The following is an 18,527-nucleotide window of genomic DNA, read 5'->3' on the forward strand; positions in this document are numbered from 1 at the left end:
GGCGGTCCTCCTCGCCACTCCAGTTTGGGTTCCTGTCCGGACGGCGGGAGGCTGCAGGATGATCTTATCCAGGTCCGCCATGCCTCTGTGCGGTATCCATCGGGAACGGCAGAATCGGGGGCCCGGAAGCAGCGTCGGGGGTGTCCTGCGTGCAGACCCCCCCTCGTCTGGCCATACGGAGCACGTTCCAGGAGTCGGGCAGTGCCGTCCTGGTCCGCAGTGCAGGCGCAGGGTTCAGCGTTCTCACCGGCGCCGGTGAACCCGGAAGTAGTTGTTACACTTCCTGGGTAAGCCGGGGGAGGAGTGCGGCTGCTCATATGAAAGACCGGCGGCTATGGAATGTACCGTGCAGCAAGATGTCCTCAGCAGGGGACGCGGAGCACCCTCAGGGAGAGGGATCAGAGCAGTGCAGCAAGAGCGGTAGCGGCCGCTCAGGAAGCAGCAGCAGAGTGGTACGGGGGCAGCGGCATGCAGGTGCCCCGGCGTCACAGAAGGATTCGTCTCCTCCAAAATCGGTATTCACGGGATCAGCTTATGGTGAGTGTTAATAGTACACCTGATGCTGACATGGTCTACTATTCTGTGCTTTGTTTTAGGGGAAAAAGTCATCTAAATCAAAACATAAGCAATGTGCTTTATGCATGACTCCAATGCCTGACAGTTACACTAAGAGGTTTTGCCAGGCTTGCATCTCTCAGACCTTAGAAGAGGAAGCCCCTCTTTGTTCATCAGACCTCAGAGCTGTCATCAGGGAAGAGATAAGTTATTCCCTTAGAGGCAGCCACCATGAAAGGTCGGTCAGGGACATATCTCCTGGATCTAGCCCATCTGTGGAAGGTGAATGTTCCCGCTCCTCATCACCATCATCCTCAGATGAGGAGGGAAGGCCATGTTTTTCGGTAGAGAATATGGATATGTTAGTTAAAGGGGTCCGAGCAACCATGGGCATGGCGGAAAACAGGGAACCGAGGTCTGCGCAAGACATAATGTTTGCGGGCTTGTGCCAGAAGAGTCGTAAGTCATTCCCGGTGGTAGATACGGTTAAGACCCTTATTAAGCGGGAATGGGATAAACAGGAAAAGGGGTTCCTACCGTCGTCAGCAAAAAGAAGGTATCCCTTTGAGGATAATGACTTGACAGAATGGATGAAGGTCCCAAAGGTGGACGCAGCGGTGGCTTCTACATCTAAAGCTGGTACCCTGCCTCTGGAGGATGTAGGTCTGCTAAAAGATCTGTCAGATAGGAAAGCAGATACAGTTAGGTCCATATATATTTGGACACAGACAACATTTTTCTAATTTTGGTTATAAACATTACCACAATGAATTTTAAACAAAACAATTCAGATGCAGTTGAAGTTCAGACTTTCAGCTTTCATTTGAGGGTATCCACATTAAAATTGGATGAAGGGTTTAGGAGTTTCAGCTCCTTAATATGTGCCTCCCTGTTTTTAAAGGGACCAAAAGTAATTGGACAATTGACTCCAAGGCTATTTCATGGACAGGTGTGGGCAATCCCTTCGTTATGTCATTCTAAATTAAGCAGATAAAAGGCCTGCAGATAAAGCAGATAAAAGGTGTGGTGTATTTGGCGGATGCATCGATGGATTCCCTGAAGCTGGCAGCCAGGTCAGCAGGTCTTTCGAACGCCGCCCGCCGAGCCCTATGGCTTAAAACCTGGAAGGGGGATGCCCAGGCAAAAGCTAAACTTTGTACAATTCCGTGTAGGGGTGAGTACGTGTTTGGCCCGGTATTGGACGATATCCTAGCTAAAGCTGAGGATAGGAAAAAAGGTTTTCCTAAAATATTCAATCCTACCTTTAGGAATACCTTCAAGAGACGCTTCCCGTACCGGAGACCTTACCAGAACCGAGAGTGGGAGTCAACAGAGCCGAAAAAGAAAGGTCCGGACTTTAATGCCTCTTCATCCTCCTCAAGACGCAGAAGGAATTACCGTTAATATTCCAGTAGGGGGCAGATTGAAGCACTTCTATACTCAGTGGGCCAGAATAACTTCGAGCAATTGGGTTCTGGGTATAGTTAAGTCAGGGTTAAGATTAGAATTCCGGGAAAGACCTTCGAATTTTTATATTTTGACTGCCCCCGATTCCTTAGTCCAACAGAAGGCCCTGGAAAAAGAGGTTCAGGCGTTAATACTAAAGGAAGTGATAGTTGAGGTTCCGAAACATCAGCAGGGGAAAGGGTTCTATTCCCCTTTTTAATCTCCAAACCAGATGGATCCTTCCGAACCATCATAAATTTACGGAGATTGAACAAATATCTACAATACCATGCCTTTAAAATGGAGTAGATTAAAACGGCAACTAAACTTCTTTTTCCCAGATGCTATATGACAGTCCTGGATTTAAAGGATGCGTATTACCATCTGCCTATTCACAAGGATCATCAACAATTCCTCAGAATGGCGGTGCGCTTAAATGATCAGGTCAGACACTTTCAGTTTACTGCAATGCCATTTGGGTTATCAATGGCACCGAGAGTGTTTACTAAGGTCATTGCGGAAGTAATGGCCTATGTCCGAGAGCAAGATTCATTAATTATACCCTACTTGGATGATTTCCTGATAGTAGGAAATTCGTTTTTTCAGTGTAGGAGTCGACTAAAGCATGTAATGTCTTCCTTACAGGACTTGGGTTGGCTAGTCAATATGGAAAAGTCAAGATTGGAGCCATCAACAACTCAGACTTTCTTGGGTATTCTGCTAAATTCAGAAGACCAACTATGTTTCCTTCCGGAAAAGAAAAAGCAGACGATTGTGCACAAAGTCAGTACTGTGATAGAAACACCAGATCTGACTTTGAGAGACGCTATGTCCCTTCTGGGATCCCTAACATCTTGCATACCGGCCGTCCAGTGGGCTCAATTCCACACTCGAGTATTACAGGCCCAGGTCTTGGATGCAGAGAAGAGTCTTCAAGGTCAATTAGGCAGAAGACTCAGGCTATTCACCTCCACTCTACACAGTCTAAGATGGTGGCTAAATATGGAACATTTAGAGAAAGGGGTGCACTGGAGTATAGTACCAGACAACACGGTGACAACCGACGCCAGTCCGATAGGTTGGGGAGCTCACGTAGGAGATGTTTCGACTCAAGGGCAATGGTCTCTCTTAGAAGCTCAGGAGTCCTCAAATTGGAAAGAGCTTATGGCAGTAAAAAAAGCTCTACTCAGGTTGCTACCATCTCTGCGGGATTCACATGTAAGGATCCAGTCAGACAACACAACAGTAGTAGCATATCTCAACCACCAGGGAGGGACAAGGTCAAGTTCCCTAATGAACACCGCTACAGACATACTCCTCATAGCCGAAGCTCACTTTCGTTCTCTTTCAGCCGTGCACATTTGGGGGGAGCTCAACACAGAGGCAGATTACCTCAGTCGTCATTCTCTTCATCAGGGAGAATGGGTTCTAGATCGTCAGGTATTCAAACAGATAGTAGACCTGTGGGAGTTACCCGATATAGATTTGTTTGCAACAAGGGAGAACAGACAAACCAGGAAGTTTGCTTCGCTTCAGGTAGCAGACAAACCCTGTATAATAGACTCCCTTCAGATTCACTGGAATTTCCCACTGGCATATGCATTTCCCCCAATGTGTCTGATCCCTATAGTCCTCAGAAAGATCAGGGAGGAGGGGGCAAGAGTGATCATGATTGCCCCCTTCTGGCCCAGGAGGGCGTGGTTCTCGGTACTCAGGGCAATGTCGGTGACCGACTCCTGGGTATTGCCGGCCAGTCTGGAACTTCTTTCCCAGGGTCCATTCCGTTACCCCAATGTGGAATCCCTACATCTGACGGCGTGGAATTTGAGAGGGAGTTATTGAGGAGGAAAGGGTTTTCAGAGGCTCTGATATCCACCCTTTTAAATAGCCGGAAAGACGTTACCACTAAAATTTATTCGAAACCTTGGAAAAATTTCCTTGCCTTTTACCAACATCCCTTTTCTGGCAAAGTTCCAATTCCGGCTATTTTGGAATTTTTACAAAAAGGCCGAGAATTGGGCTTGGCGGTAAATACCCTTAGAGTCCAAATATCAGCTTTGGGAGCATTATATAACAGTGATGTGGCAGGGAATAGATGGGTATCCAGATTTATTAAAGCCACTGAATGTAGTAACCCAGTGTATGTTCCTAAATTACCACCATGGGATTTAAATTTGGTATTGGATGCTTTAACAGAGCCTCCCTTTGAGCCTTTAGACTCTGTCTCCTTAAAAAAATTAACTTTAAAAACAGCCTTCCTAGTGGCCCTGACTTCTGCTAGGAGAGTGAGTGATTTACAAGCTTTGTCAATAGACCCTCCTTATTTAATGGTTTTTCAGGATAAAATAGTTTTAAAACCAGATCCAGCGTATCTACCCAAAGTAGCCTCCAAATTTCATAGAAGTCAGGAGATAGTTTTGCCATCATTCTGTGACAATCCCGTTTTAGCCGAAGAGCAGAAATGTCATAGGCTAGATGTCAGAAGAACGCTATTAGAATACCTGCACAAAACAGAACCAGGGAGGCAGAGTAGGGCTCTGTTTGTTTCCTTTCAGAATCCAAGGAAAGGAGCGAGTGTAACAAAAGCATCTATTGCCAGATGGATAAGAGATACGATATTTCTTGCTTATACTGCTAAGGGTCAGATACCTCCAGAAGGCATCAAGGCCCACTCCACTCGAGCCATGGCCTCATCCTGGGCGGAAAGAGTGGACGTCTCCATAGATGTAATATGTAAGGTGGCAACGTGGTCATCTCCTTCCACCTTTTATAGACATTACCGTCTTGATTTATCTTCAGAGGCCAGTTTAGTTTTTGGCCGTACAGTACTTAGTGCTGTAGTCCCATCCAGGTGATGGATCTCTGAAAGTCTCTCGTTGGGGTGCTGTCGTGGCGATAGGAAAACCGGTTTTTACGTACCGGTAATAGGATTTTACAGAGTCCACGACAGCACCCGCACATTCCCCCCCGTAGTTAGTCACTGGATTCCTGCACTCTATTGGAAGGTGTGCCTTTAGTTATCACTCTTTAGAGGTGATGGTATTTAGTAATGTTTAAGTATATATGATTGTGTACTAACTCAATGGCGGTGTCCCTTGTACTCTGAAACACAAACTGGAGTGGCAAGGGGGACCGCCCCTTTAAAATCCTATTACCGGTACGTAAAAACCGGTTTCTAGACTATCCTTTGGCATCTCACCCATGGATAATACGATTTATTCGGGCCACTCAGAGAATACGTCCCACCATTAGACAGTTGTCTCCATCCTGGGACCTTAACCTTGTTCTTAGGGCACTATGTAAAGGTATTTACACTTCGGGGGATGATATGCCTATAGCTATTCGCACTCGGAAAACGGCTTTCTTAGTGGCAATCACCACAGCCAAGAGGGTTGGAGAGATTCAGGCTCTATGTATCAGGGATCCTTATCTACAAATTAGGGAAGATAGTCTAATATTGAAATTAGATCCAGCTTTTATACCAAAGGTAGCCTCTACTAAAAATAGGAATCAAGAAATAACACTTCCTTCCTTTTGTAATAACCCGTCTAATGAGAAAGAAAAGATCCTCCACTCTCTAGATGTTAGACAAGGAGTGTTGGACTATCTACGAGCCACAGACTCTTGGCGTATAGATTCAAACCTTTTTATTCTTTTTGGGGGAAAGAATATGGGTAAGAAGGCCTCTAAGGCCTCTATTGCTCGTTGGATCACTAACGTGATCTCAGATGCTTATCAGTCTGAAGGCTTGTCTCCTCCCTCAGGTTTAAAAGCCCATTCTACCTGTGGGATGTCTGCCTCCTGGGCAGAGCGGGCAGGAGCTTCTGTAGAACAGATTTGTAAGGCCGCAACATGGGCCAGATCTTTCTGCAAACATTATAAGCTTGATGTTATGTCCGGTCAGCACACGGCTTTCGGAAGGAAGGTCCTCCAAGCGGTAGTCCCACCCTAAGGAGATGCTTTAGTACTCTCCAGGGTGCTGTCAGGAGGGACGTCCTGGAAAATAGGTATTAGTCCTACCGGTAATTATGTTTCTAGGAGTCCATACTGACAGCACCGGAAGTTCCCCCCCATATTTGTCATAAAATTCAGATATATTCAGAGTTATGTTTATATACTATTTTTGTAATGTGATTCGAACATTAAATGTTTTTATTTGCATGATTCCATGAGTCGGTTCTTGTTACAACACTGAGGATTGGTGGGAGGTACCGGATGTTTGAACTCTCGTGTGTTTCCTGTCCCAGCAAGGAGGAGAAGGACGTCCTCCAGGGTGCTGTCAGTATGGACTCCTGGAAACATAATTACCGGTAGGACTAATACCTATTTTCTAACATATTAACATACAGATATTAAAACGTAGCCAATAGTGCTTGCAAATAGAGCCAAAAAGTTAGAGTGGCACCACCACAGGGCAAGCAAAACTGTAATAACATCTATATAACATTGATATTATAAATCAGCGCTAGACCAAATTACTGTAACAGATCTAACCATATACAGCAGGGACACTAATAGTACATCACGTTATATTAGAACATTGAAATCATGAAGTGTGCCCGTAGTTGTATCGCAATAATCCCAAGTAATGCACTGATAGTAACAACAAACTGATGTGTAAAACTGAAAACGAGTGTGGATGTAGCTTACCGATGCGCAGGTGGTGATACCACTGCCCCTACGCGCGTTTCGGCAGCGTGCCTTCGTCGGGGGGAGTGGCACGACTGCTGGAGCATCTCAGCAGTGTAGCATCCACATCTTGAGCAGAGCTGTGAGCGGTGGCTCTACTGTACTAGAGCAATGAATGCATCTGACTGTATTACAGCTAAGGGTCCAGACTGCGCTCTCTAGTTTCCTGCATGCCCGCACCATGCTCTCTGGTTTCCTCCCCGCATGGTCCGCACTCTCTGGTATTCTCCTCGCAAGGATGTGTTCTCTGGTATCCTGTCCACCCCGCCTGGTCAGTCTAGCATCCTCCCCACTGGACTGCACTTTCTAGTATCCTCCCCACGTGGAATGCGCTTTCTGGTATCCTACCCACGTGGACTGTGTTCTCTGATATGTTCTCCACCCCTACTGTGCTTTCTGATATCCTCCTGGCCAGACTGCACTCTCTGGTATCCTACCTGCATGGACTGCGCTTTCTGGTATTCTCCCCACCCCACTGAGCTCTATGGTATCCTTCCCGAGTGGACTGCGCACTTTGGTATCCTCCTCAAATGGAATGCGCTCTCTGGTATCCTCCGCTCATGGCCTGTGCTCTCTGGTATCCTCCCCACCCCTACATTGGCAGTGGTCCTTGCAGCCCTGTACACGTGGTTCTTGCTGGCCTCACTTTCTCGGCGGGTTCTCTCACAGGAGGTGGGTTGCTGAATCTGCAGAGTGAACGTTTGTGGATGGCTGTCACGGGTGTGTCAGAGACTGCAGACCTGTGCACTGCGTCTTGCTGCAGAAGATCTCAGTAGTTTGCTTTGCAGACTTCTTCCTGGTCCTTCTGACTCTCGCAGTGGCAACCTTCCCCCCAGCTCTAATGAACACACCTGGACCTGGGTGTTTGACTTCCAACTTGCTGCTGGGAGTTGGCGGCGATATTTCCATTTCCCCCCATTGAGGCTTGGAGCTATAGCAGTCGGCTATCTTCCGCTTCGGTGTTTGGAGGACGTCTTTGTTTTCTCTCTGAGTCTAATCAAGCTAAGGGTACCGTCTCACAAAACGATTTACCAACGATCACGACCAGCGATACGACCTGGCCATGATCGTTGGTAAGTCGTTGTGTGGTCGCTGGGGAGCTGTCACACAGACAGCTCTCCAGCGACCAACGATGCCGAGGTCCCCGGGTAAGCAGGGTAAACATCGGGTTACTAAGCGCAGGGCCGCGCTTAGTAACCCGATGTTTACCCTGGTTACCGTCGTAAATGTAAAAAAAAACAAACAATACATACTCACATTCCGGTGTCCATCAGGTCCCTTGCCGTCTGCTTCCCGCACTGACTGACTCCCGGCCGTAAAGTGAAAGCAGATCACAGCGGTGACGTCACCGCTGTGCTGTGCTTTCACTTTACGGCCGGGAGTCAGTCAGTGCGGGAAGCAGACGGCAAGGGACCTGACGGACACCGGAATGTGAGTATGTACTGTTTTGTTTTTTTTTACATTTACGACGGTAACCAGGGTAAACATCGGGTTACTAAGCGCGGCCCTGCGCTTAGTAACCCGATGTTTACCCTGGTTACAAGCGAACGCATCGTTGGATCGGTGTCACACACACCGATCCAACAATGACAGCGGGAGATCCAGCGACGAAAGAAAGTTCCAAACGATCTGCTACGACGTACGATTCTCAGCAGGGTCCCTGATCGCTGCTGCGTGTCAGACACAGCGATATCGTATGGATATCGCTGGAACGTCATGAATCGAACCGTCGTAGCGACAAAAGTGCCACTGTGAGACGGTACCCTAAGTGTTGTCCTTATTTGTCTATCCCATCTGTCTTTAGTGATAGTGGGGATCGACCAGCAGGGCTTACTGCTAGGGTCAGGCAGGGATTGGGTATCCTGCTCGGCGATAGGTGCTGAACCTATATTGGGATGCTTAGGGCAGACAGGGTGAGGTTAGATCTACCTAGGGGTCTCCACTCCCCGCTTCCCTAGTGTTTGTGCTCCCATCCCCTTATCCCTTTGTGTTGCACTTTGTCTTTCCTACACTATGCGTGACAATGGGCTTTGATTTGAATCTCTTTATAAGTTACAATAGCAGAAAACATTTCTATCATCAGAAGTAAAAAGGCCACAAACATGGAAAATCTAGAGTTCTGCTGGCACCTGGGGGCTCTGAAATGCTCCATCTGCAGCTGGAAGTCCTAGCAGTGAGTACACCATGATATAATGTGGGACCCCACAGCTCACACTGTGCACCAGTCCACACCTGACCAGCAGGTACACAAGCGACACCAATCTCCTGTCCATGGATCCAGTGCTACCATTCATATAAAGTGCGTGTGGTGGGGCGAGGGGGCAGGTGGGACCCGCTGACCCCATCATCCCAGGAGTTTCTTGTGGTCGCTGCTGAGGGGCTGCTCGGCTCGAGGGGAGGCTGGGGTAGCACTCGTACAGTCTGAGGAGTGGGATTGCTTCTTAGCAGAAGATTGCGACAAAGCACAATACCACAGGAGGATGAAGAGACCTGAGGAGAGGAAAAGGCAGAGCGGCCATTACTGAGAGCAAATATCACCTATGGGCATTCACCGTCCATACAGGCAGCTCGGGGGTTGGCACCACACAGTTGATAGGAGGTTATTGCTGCACAGGGGGCTTCACTACATGGGTGTTCAGGAGTTATCACTACACAGGAGCCATTACCACGTGGGGCTGATCACGCACGGAGACTCGGTGGTTACCACACAGGGGCCACCACCGCATGGGGGCTATCACTCCATGGGCTCAGGAGCCATCACCTCATGGGGGCTCGGGGGTTACCACCGCATGGGGGCTCGGGGGTTACCACCGCATGGGGGCTCGGAGGTTACCACCGCATGGGGGCTCGGGGGTTACCACCGCACGGGGGCTCAGGAGTTACCACCGCATGGTAGCCATCACCGCATGAGGGCTCAGGAGTTACCACCACATGTGAGCCATCACCGCATGGGGGCTCTGGGGTTACCACTGCATGGGGCTATCACCACACGGGGGCCATAACTGTACGAGGACTTGGGGGTTACCACACGGGGGCCATCACTGTACGAGGGCTCACAGGTTACACTTATTACTATAACAGATGGAAAGAAACAATTCATAGCTTGGAGTAGCACGGCCCGCACTCCTCCTGGTTATGGGTATTCGGTAATGTCTTTATTGTCTCTACAAGTCTCCTCTAAAATTGTAAAGTGCTGGCGAATATGTCAGCGATATAGAAATTAAAATAATTAATTCAACCGGAGAATTCACGTTTCTCATTAGTCGTCAAAAATTCTGTACACAGGGAAATTCTAAAAAAAAAAAGCCCTGCGGTGACTTATTATATTCAGGATTCACCTTCTGGGCTGACGGCACCAGAGACCATCAGTGATAACATCATCAGACACACAGATGCCTAATAACATTATACAATTGTTCACTAAAGTTTACAAACCCCGGCAGAATGTTTGCTTTCTTGGTAGTTGTGGATGAGGTTCTTTATTTTCTCAGATGGTAAAGCTGCCCACTCTTCTTGGTAAAAAGCCTCCAATTCCTGTAAATTCCTGGGCTGTCTAGCATTAACTGTGCGCTTGAGATCTCCCCAGAGTGGCTCAATGATATTGAGGTCAGGAGACTGAGATGGCCACTCCAGAACCTTCACTTTGTTCTGCTGTAGCCAATGACAGGTCGACTTGGCCTTGTGTTCTGGATCGTTGTCATGTTGGAACATCCAAGTATGTTCCATGCGCGGCTTCCAGGCTGATGATTGCAAATTTGCCTCCAGTATTTGCTGATAATGTGCTGTATTCATCTTTTTTTCATCTTTGACCAAGTTTCCTGTGCCTTTGTAGATCACACATCCCCAAAACATCAGCGATCCACCTCCATGCTTTACAGTAGGAATGGCGTTCCTTTCATCATAGATCTTGTTGACCTCTCTCCAAATGTAACGTTTATGGTTGTGGCCAAAAAGTTCAATTTTGGTCTCATCACTTCAAATTACCTTGTTCCAGAAGTTTTTGAGGCTTGTCTCTGTGCTGTTTTGCATATTGTAGGAGAGATACTTTGTGGCATTTGCGCAGTAATGGTTTTCTTCTGGCGACAAGACCATGCAGTCCATTTTTCTTCAAGTGCCTCCTTATTGTGCATCTTGAAACAGCCACACCACTAGTTTTAAGAGAGTCCTGTATTTTATCTGTTGTTATTTGTGGGTTTTTCTTTGCATCCCGAACAATTTTCCTGGCAGTTGTGGACGGCATTTTTGTTGGTCTACCTGACCGTGGTTTTGTTTTCACAAAGCCCCTGATTTTCCATTTTTTAATCACAGTTTGAACGCTGCTGACTGGCATTATCAATTCCTTGGATACCTTTTTGTATCCCTTTCCTGTTTTATACAGTTCAACTGCCTTTTCCCGTAGATCAGTTGACAATTCTATTCCTTTCCCAATACCTCACAATCCAGAAACTTCAGTGGCTGGATGAAAGATGCAAGAGTCTGTCTGGATCCCAGAAACTCACTCAGCTGTTATGCACACACACTGATTACAAGCAAACAGGTCACAGGTGAGGATGTTACCTGTAGTAGCCATTCACACCCATTTGTGTCAACGTCTGTGCATGTTATCAGGCCAAAATCACCAGGATATGGGAACTTTTGCTCAGGGTCATTTAGATGTTTTGGGTTGTCATTATGATTTAAAAAGAGAAAACACAGTAGTCTGACAACAAATGGCTTCACCCAACCACTAACCATGAGTGGAGAAAAAGTTTTGTTGTCATTCATATTCTCTGATAAAAAGGCCAAGAAAGCAAAAATTCTGCCGGGGTATGTAAACTTTTGAGCCCAACTGTATATACAGCAGACACAGACAGTCTATAATGCCACACAGTATTTAACCCCTTCACGCTGTGGCCCTTTTTCGTTTTTGCGCTTTCGTTTTTCACTCCCCTCCTTCCCAGAGCCATAACTTTATTTTTCGGTCAATATGGCCATGTGAGGGCTTATTTTTTGTGGGACAAGCTGTACTTTTGAACGACACCATTGGTTTTACCATGTCTTGCACTAAAAAACGGGAAACAAATTCCAAGTGCGGTGAAATTGCCAAAAGAAGTGCAATCCCACACTTGTTTTTTGTTTGGCTTTTTTGCTAGGTTCACTAAAAGCTAAAACTGAACTGCCGTTATGATTCTCCAGGTCATTATGAGTTCATAGACACCAAACATGTCTAGGTTCTTTTTTATCTAAGTGGTGAAAAAAAATTCAAAACTTTGCTAAAAAAAAAAAAAAAGCGCCATTTTCCTATACCCGTAGCGTCTCCATTTTTCATGATCTGGGGTCGGTTGAGGGCTTATTTTTTGAATACTATTTCGGTGCAGATACATTCTTTTGATTGCCCGTTATTGCATTTTAATGCAATGTCGCAGCGACCAAAAAAACGTAATTCTGGCATTTCTAATTTTTTTTTCTCGCTACGCCGTTTAGCGATCAGGTTAATGTTTTTTTTTATTGATCGGGCGATTCTGAACGCGGTTATACCAAATATGTGTAGGTTTGATTTTTTATTTTTTTTTTATTTTGGATGGGGCGAAAGGAGGGTGATTTAAACTTTTATATTTTTTTTTATTTTTTTCATATTTTTAAAAACTTTTTATTTTAACTTTTGCCGTGCTTCAATATCCTCCATTTGAGGCTAGAAGCAGGCACCTCTCGATCGGCTCAGCTACATAGCAGAGATCATTAGATCGCTGCTATGCAGCAGAAATGCAGGCTTGCTATGAGCGCCGACCACAGGGTGGCGCTCACAGCAGGCCGGCATCAGTAACCATAGAGGTCTCAAGAACCTCTATGGTTACCATCCTGACACATCGCCGACCCCTGATCATGTGACGGGGGTCGGCGATGCGCTCATTTCCAACCGTGCGGCCGGAAGCGGTAGTTAAATGCCGCTGTCAGCGTTTGACAGCGGCATTTAACTAGTTAATAGCGATGGGTGAATCGCGATTTCACCCGCCGCTATTGCGTGCACATGTCAGCTGTACAAAACAGCTGACATGTCGCGACTTTGATGTGGGCTCACCGCCGGAGCCCACATCAAAGGGGGAGACATGACATGCGCCGTAATAGTACGGTGAATGTTGTGAAGGGGATATACAGCAGAAACGCAGTCGGCCAATAACCCCACACAGTTTATATACAGCAGACACACAGACGGCCGATAGCCCCTCACAGTATATATAGGGCAGACACGTAGACGGACGATAACTCTGCACAGTATATACACAGCTAGGCCCAGAAATCTTTGTCCAGTAATGAATCCTGTGCATGAAAATGAAGGTATCCAGCTCAGGAAATAAAATCAAAAGTCTTTATGTGGACAAGTTAAAAAATAAGCTGCTTGACAAACTGGTGCATACTGAAGGAAGGGATGTCTTGAGTGACTGGACGCGTTTCAAACACGTTACTGAGGATTAAGAACACTATACGTGTTCGAAACGCGTCCAGTCACTCAAGACATCCCTTCCTTCGGTATGCACTAGTTTGTCAAGCAGCTTATTTTTTAACTTGTCCAAATAAAGACTTTTGATTTTATTTCCTGAGCTGGATACCTTCATTTTCATGCACAAGTACCTGGCGTCAAGCAGAGACGTTTCTGTTCTCGGATTAAAATTTTCATGGGCTGTGAGAATACCATCATAAGGGTGAGCTGAATTATTTCCTTTTTTCTGTTCAGTAATGAATCCTAGTGATTGCAGCTCTGCAGGTCAATTATTTTGCAATTGAAATGGAGACTTTCTGTTCAACCCCTCTAATTAACCCTGAAACCTCTTGTGAAACATTTAGGATTGGCAGCCATTTTTCTTCAAATCCTTCTCGTTTCATGGGCTCTGAAGTAATTGGACAAATTCACTTTCCCATTAATATAATGTCCATGTTTAACCCTTTTAGAGAATCTTTTGCACTATGACGGCCTGAAGTCTGGGAGCCATGGACGTCTCCAGCGCTGGTCTCCTCCGGTGTGAGGCTTTGCAGTAATGATGGCCTGAAGTCTGGAGGCCATGGACGTCACCATCGCTGGTCTCCTCCATTGTGAGGCTTTGCAGCAATAATGGGCTGGACTCCAGTTTTTCAATGTATTTTTTAAAATGTGGTGCCCAGAACTGGACACTGTATTCCAGATGAGGCCTGACCAAGGAGGAATAGAGGGAGATAATTTATTCTCATGATCTAGACTCTATGCTTCTCTTAATTCATCCTAGAGCGGTGTTTGCATTTTTTGCTGCTGCATCACACTGTTGACTCATGTGCTTTCTCTGATCTATTAGTATACTCAAGTCTTTTTGCGGTTACTTAGTTCTATTCCTCCCATTCTATAGATGTAATTTTTGTTTTTCTTGACCAGAAGTAGAATTTTGCATTTCTCCCTGATAAATACCATTCTATAACTCGCAGCACAATCATCAAAGAGGGAGATAAATTGAAGACATCATTCAATACCCACGATAGTTACTATGAATTTCTAGTGATGCCTTCTGGGTTATGCAATGAACTGGGCTGAGATCGTTTTGGACTTTGTCACCGATCTTCCCAATGCACAGGGTTTCACTACTGTTTGGGCTGTCTCATTTTGTGCTTCTACCAGGTATTCCATCCATGCCACAGCTGGCTCAAGCATTAGTCAGAGATTTTCCAGTTTCATGGCCCTCCAGCTCATATAGTCTCAGACTGTGGTATACAATTTGTTTCCAGGTTCTTGAGGATGCCCACAAGAACTTAAGTTTCCCTGGAATTCTCAGCCCGTCACCCTAAAGTAATGGACAAAATGAAAGAGTTAATCTGTCTATGGAACAATATTTGCGAATATTCTCCAACTCCCACCAAAATAATTTGTCTGATGTCATGATCCAGACCGGGTTTTGAGTCCTGTCTTCCCCTTTATCCGGTCTGTTCATGCCAGGGCTTAACTTTCTCAGCCTCAGTCTTGTCTCAGGTTTGCTATTTATCACCGCTGTGTCCTGCAGACTGTCAGTTATAGCTTCTGCCTACTGCGTGAGTAGCTGACCCCGTTTCCTTGATTTGTCCTGCTGCTCGCTTACTGAACCCATGTCTTTTTATCCCCTCTTCCCTTTCCGACTGTGTTTCCCTTTTGTGTATTGACCCTCTGGTTTTTTTACTCTACTTGGACCCTGACCTGTTGTTTTGTCTCTTGTTTTTGGCATATCGGCTCCTTAATGGTACTGACCCACTAGGCTTGTTATTGACCCTGTGTTTGCTTATTCCCTTTGTACTGCGCTACGGTCTTATATTGACCTGGCTTGTTTTGACTATTCTGCTGCCACCTGGTGGGGGCTTTGCCGCTGCATTGCAGGTGTGGTTCTGCTGTGTGCAGTTTCCCCTCCACTCTATTGCCACCTAATGGAGCTTGCAATTACCTGTATTGCAGCGACGTGACACCTGACCTGTTTCCCTAGGCCGAATTTGCCCATAATTCGATTTGTCTTCCAGAAGATTTCCATTTGTTACAGTGGTCGGCCGAGAACCTCGTCTCCCTCTACCTATTCCAGCTAAAGGTCCACTTCCAGCGGTGAACATCAGGACATCCATAACAACTGGGAGGTACAAGGTAATTTAGCTGCAGCAGCAAGCGCTAAGAAGAGATAGACACCTTCTAACTGTGCCCAACATCGCCCCTGGAGATAAAGGTATGGCTCTCCACAAAAAACATTCTACTGAAGGTTTCTTAAAAAAAATACAAAAAAAACCTGCCACCTAGGTTCATTGGTGCCATTTAGCATCTTAACCTGGTTACCTTCCATCTAAAACTACCTTCTACTCTGAGAATCTGTAATGCCTTCCATGGTTCTCTTCTATGCCCTCTGGTCTTCAATAGTTTCACTCCTATGATCAAGTCTGTCCCTGCTCCCGCTTATGATTCCAACGCGGAGTGTGAGATCAATCAGATCTTGACTGTAAGAAGGTTTGTCGTAAACTCCTTTACTTGCTTGACTGGAAGGTATCCAGCCCTGAAGAGAGATGTTGGGTACCAAAAATGGACATAAATGCTCCAATGTTGCTCAGCAAATTTCATGTCAAGCATCCGCCTTCTTCCATTATGGATTCATCTGAGAGGGGCCCTAAGAGGGGGGTACTGTTATGCATCTGTCCCAGAGCCATACCTTGCTTCCATCACCTTGGTCCGCTAGACTCTGTTGTACTCCATGTTGGGTTTTTCCACATGATCTCAAGTGAGTATTCACTCGGGCATATATTAAAGGGAACCTGTCACCCCCAAAATGGAAGTTGAGCTAAGCCCACCGGCATCAGGGGCTTATCTACAGCATTCTCTAATGCTGTAGATAGGCCCACAATGTAACCTAAAAGTTGAGAAAAAGAGGTTAGATTATACTCACCCAGGGGCGGTCCCACTGCGGTGGGCGTCGCGGTCCGGTCTGGGGCCTCCCATCTTCTTACAATCACGTCCTCTTCTTATCTTCACGCTGCAGCTCCGGGAAGGGTCAGAGAGGCCCGGCACCTGCACACTGCAGTACTTTGCTCTGCCCTCAACAGGACAGACAAAGTATGCCTGCGCCAGAGCCGCAGCGTGAAGACACGAAGAGGACGTCATCCTATGACGATGGGAGGGCCTGGACTGGACCACGACGCCTATCAGACCAGACCGCAGCGGGAACGCTCCTGGGTGAGTATAATCTAACCTCTTTTTCTCATCTTTCAGGATACATCGGGGGCTTATCTACAGCATTACAGAATGCTGTGGGCTTAGGTCAGCTTCCATTTTGGGGGTGACAGGTTCGCTTTAAGACTTCCGTGTTGCTAGACTCTGTCTTGCGCTGCACTCTTTGACCTGCTCAGCTGCTATCTGCAGTGTCCTGGATGTCTCCCTCCTGTTTGCTTGTGGTCTACTGGACATCTCCCCCCTGCTTGCCTGTGGTCTCTTGGACGTTTCCCACTTGCCAGTGGTTTCCAGTATTCCACCTGCTTGAATGTGGTCTCCTGGTTGTCTCCCACCTGCTAGCAGTTTCCAGCATCCTGCCTGCTTGGCTGTCATATCCTGGCAGTCACTTGTCTGCCTGCAGTTTGCTATTTTTTATATTCTTGGTTGATCACTTTTAAATTCGCTTTGTTTTCATGCATCTTGCTTACACTATGTGATTTGTAGATCCCAGATTTCTTATATATGGTGGTGCCCTCTTATATCTAGCTTTTATATTGTGTGCCTGCAGTTTCCATCATCCCACCTGTCTGCGGTTTCCTAAATGTCTTCCGTCTGCCTGTGGTTTCCTACATCCCACCTACCTGCCTGTGGTTTTCAGTCCCTCAGCTGTCCTTGTGCAGGCATGGCCGTGTGCCCAACCGGACCATCAGCTTGGAAGATGCATCTCAACTGCTGAGACTAACATGGGCTGGCTTCTTTTAGTTCTTTTAGAATTTTTATTTTTTTTTGTAAAGTCTAATCTGGCCTTTCTAAGCTTCCTGCTGATTAATGGTTTGCCCCTTGTGGTGAAACCTCGTTATTTGCTCTCATAACGTCTTCTCTTTATGGTAGACTTGGGTACTGAGACCCCGACTTCCTGGAGAGTGGTCTTCACTTGGGGGGGATGTTGTGAATGGGTTTTTCTTCACTATGGGAAGGATTCTGCAATCATCCACCACTGGTGTCGTCTGTGGACATCCATTCATTTGAGTTCCTGAGCTCAACAGGGTGATCTTTTTTGGCAGAATGTACAAACTGTTGATTTGGCCTCTCTGGTGGATTTCTTATTTTTTTCAGCCTAATGGTGGTCTGTTTCTCCTCTAACCGCATGTTGTGGGTTCACAGCAAGACCTTCCAAATGCAAATTCTGCTCCTGGAATTCGATCCAGACCTTTTACCTACTTAACTGATGATGTATTATGAGGGAAAAGCTCATGCATCTCATTTACGAGTGTTTGAGATAATTGTCCAATTACTTCTGGTCCACTTAACAAGAGGCAGAACCATATTACAGAGCTATACTTCCTAACCCCATCCTCCAATCAGGATGTGAAACCCCTCAGAGTGAAGTGAAAGGTGAAAGGACTGGATCCCGAATGTGTTCTGTTAAACGGCTAAAATGTCAAAACTTGTGACACCATCCAAAGATTTCTAGACCTGTGTGTGTGTGTGTGTGTGTGTATATATATGTATATACAGTATATATATATATATATATATATATATATATATATATATATATATATATATATATATATACACAGTATATATATATATATATATATATATATATATTATCTATCACTCGTCTGACTGGTGGTCTCCGTCACGTGGGGTGGACACACGTTTGACCTGTGTCCTTCACCTGGGGCAGTCACATGTCCGACCTGTGGTTTCCGTTACATGGGGCGGTCACACATCTGACCGGTGGCTTCCATCACATGGAGCGGTAACACTTCTGACCTGTGGCCTCCGTCACGTGGGGCTGTCTCTGCCATGGTATCGTGCTACCAAGCACAAGGTATGCCTGACCTGTGGGGACGGGAATTGATGTCTCACCTTGCAGGGTGTTCAGAATGCTGAACAGATACTGGGCCGCCAGGTACAGGGCTCCGTAGGAGAAGAAGGCCAGAGCCCACGGCAGCCCCAGCATGCAGCTGAGCCCAAGCAGTGTGACACAATGGCGGTTCTTCTCTGCCCGCTTGTGTGCAGACAGTCTCAGGACGCAGCGGGTCATGGCCACCATCATACAGGCATTAAACAGGAGGATGGCGGCACAGAAGCTCAGGTTCAGCACCTGGTGGATGATTGGCTTAGTCAGCCAACAACTACGAGAAAACAGAGCACAAATGTAAGCGAGAGTCGG

The 18,527-nt window shown here is 46.5% G+C and overlaps 1 protein-coding gene across 2 annotated transcripts in view; it reads right to left on the minus strand.

The window, feature by feature from the left end:
* Nucleotides 1-8,722: 8,722 nt before the first annotated feature.
* The window catches only part of LOC143807452 (adhesion G-protein coupled receptor G1-like), a 56,258-nt gene continuing 46,453 nt past the window's right edge, over nt 8,723-18,527 (minus strand). For both annotated transcript variants that reach the window (XM_077289013.1, XM_077289014.1), the window contains 2 exons: nt 18,221-18,489; nt 8,723-9,180 (listed from right to left, as the gene is read on the minus strand). In XM_077289013.1, the coding sequence (XP_077145128.1) occupies nt 9,035-9,180; nt 18,221-18,489 (415 nt within the window). In that variant the 3' untranslated portion in view covers nt 8,723-9,034. The remainder of the gene's footprint in view (nt 9,181-18,220; nt 18,490-18,527) is intronic.

This window comes from Ranitomeya variabilis, chromosome 2 (assembly GCF_051348905.1).
Source record: "Ranitomeya variabilis isolate aRanVar5 chromosome 2, aRanVar5.hap1, whole genome shotgun sequence".
In the NCBI taxonomy this organism is placed as follows: Eukaryota; Metazoa; Chordata; class Amphibia; order Anura; family Dendrobatidae; genus Ranitomeya; species Ranitomeya variabilis.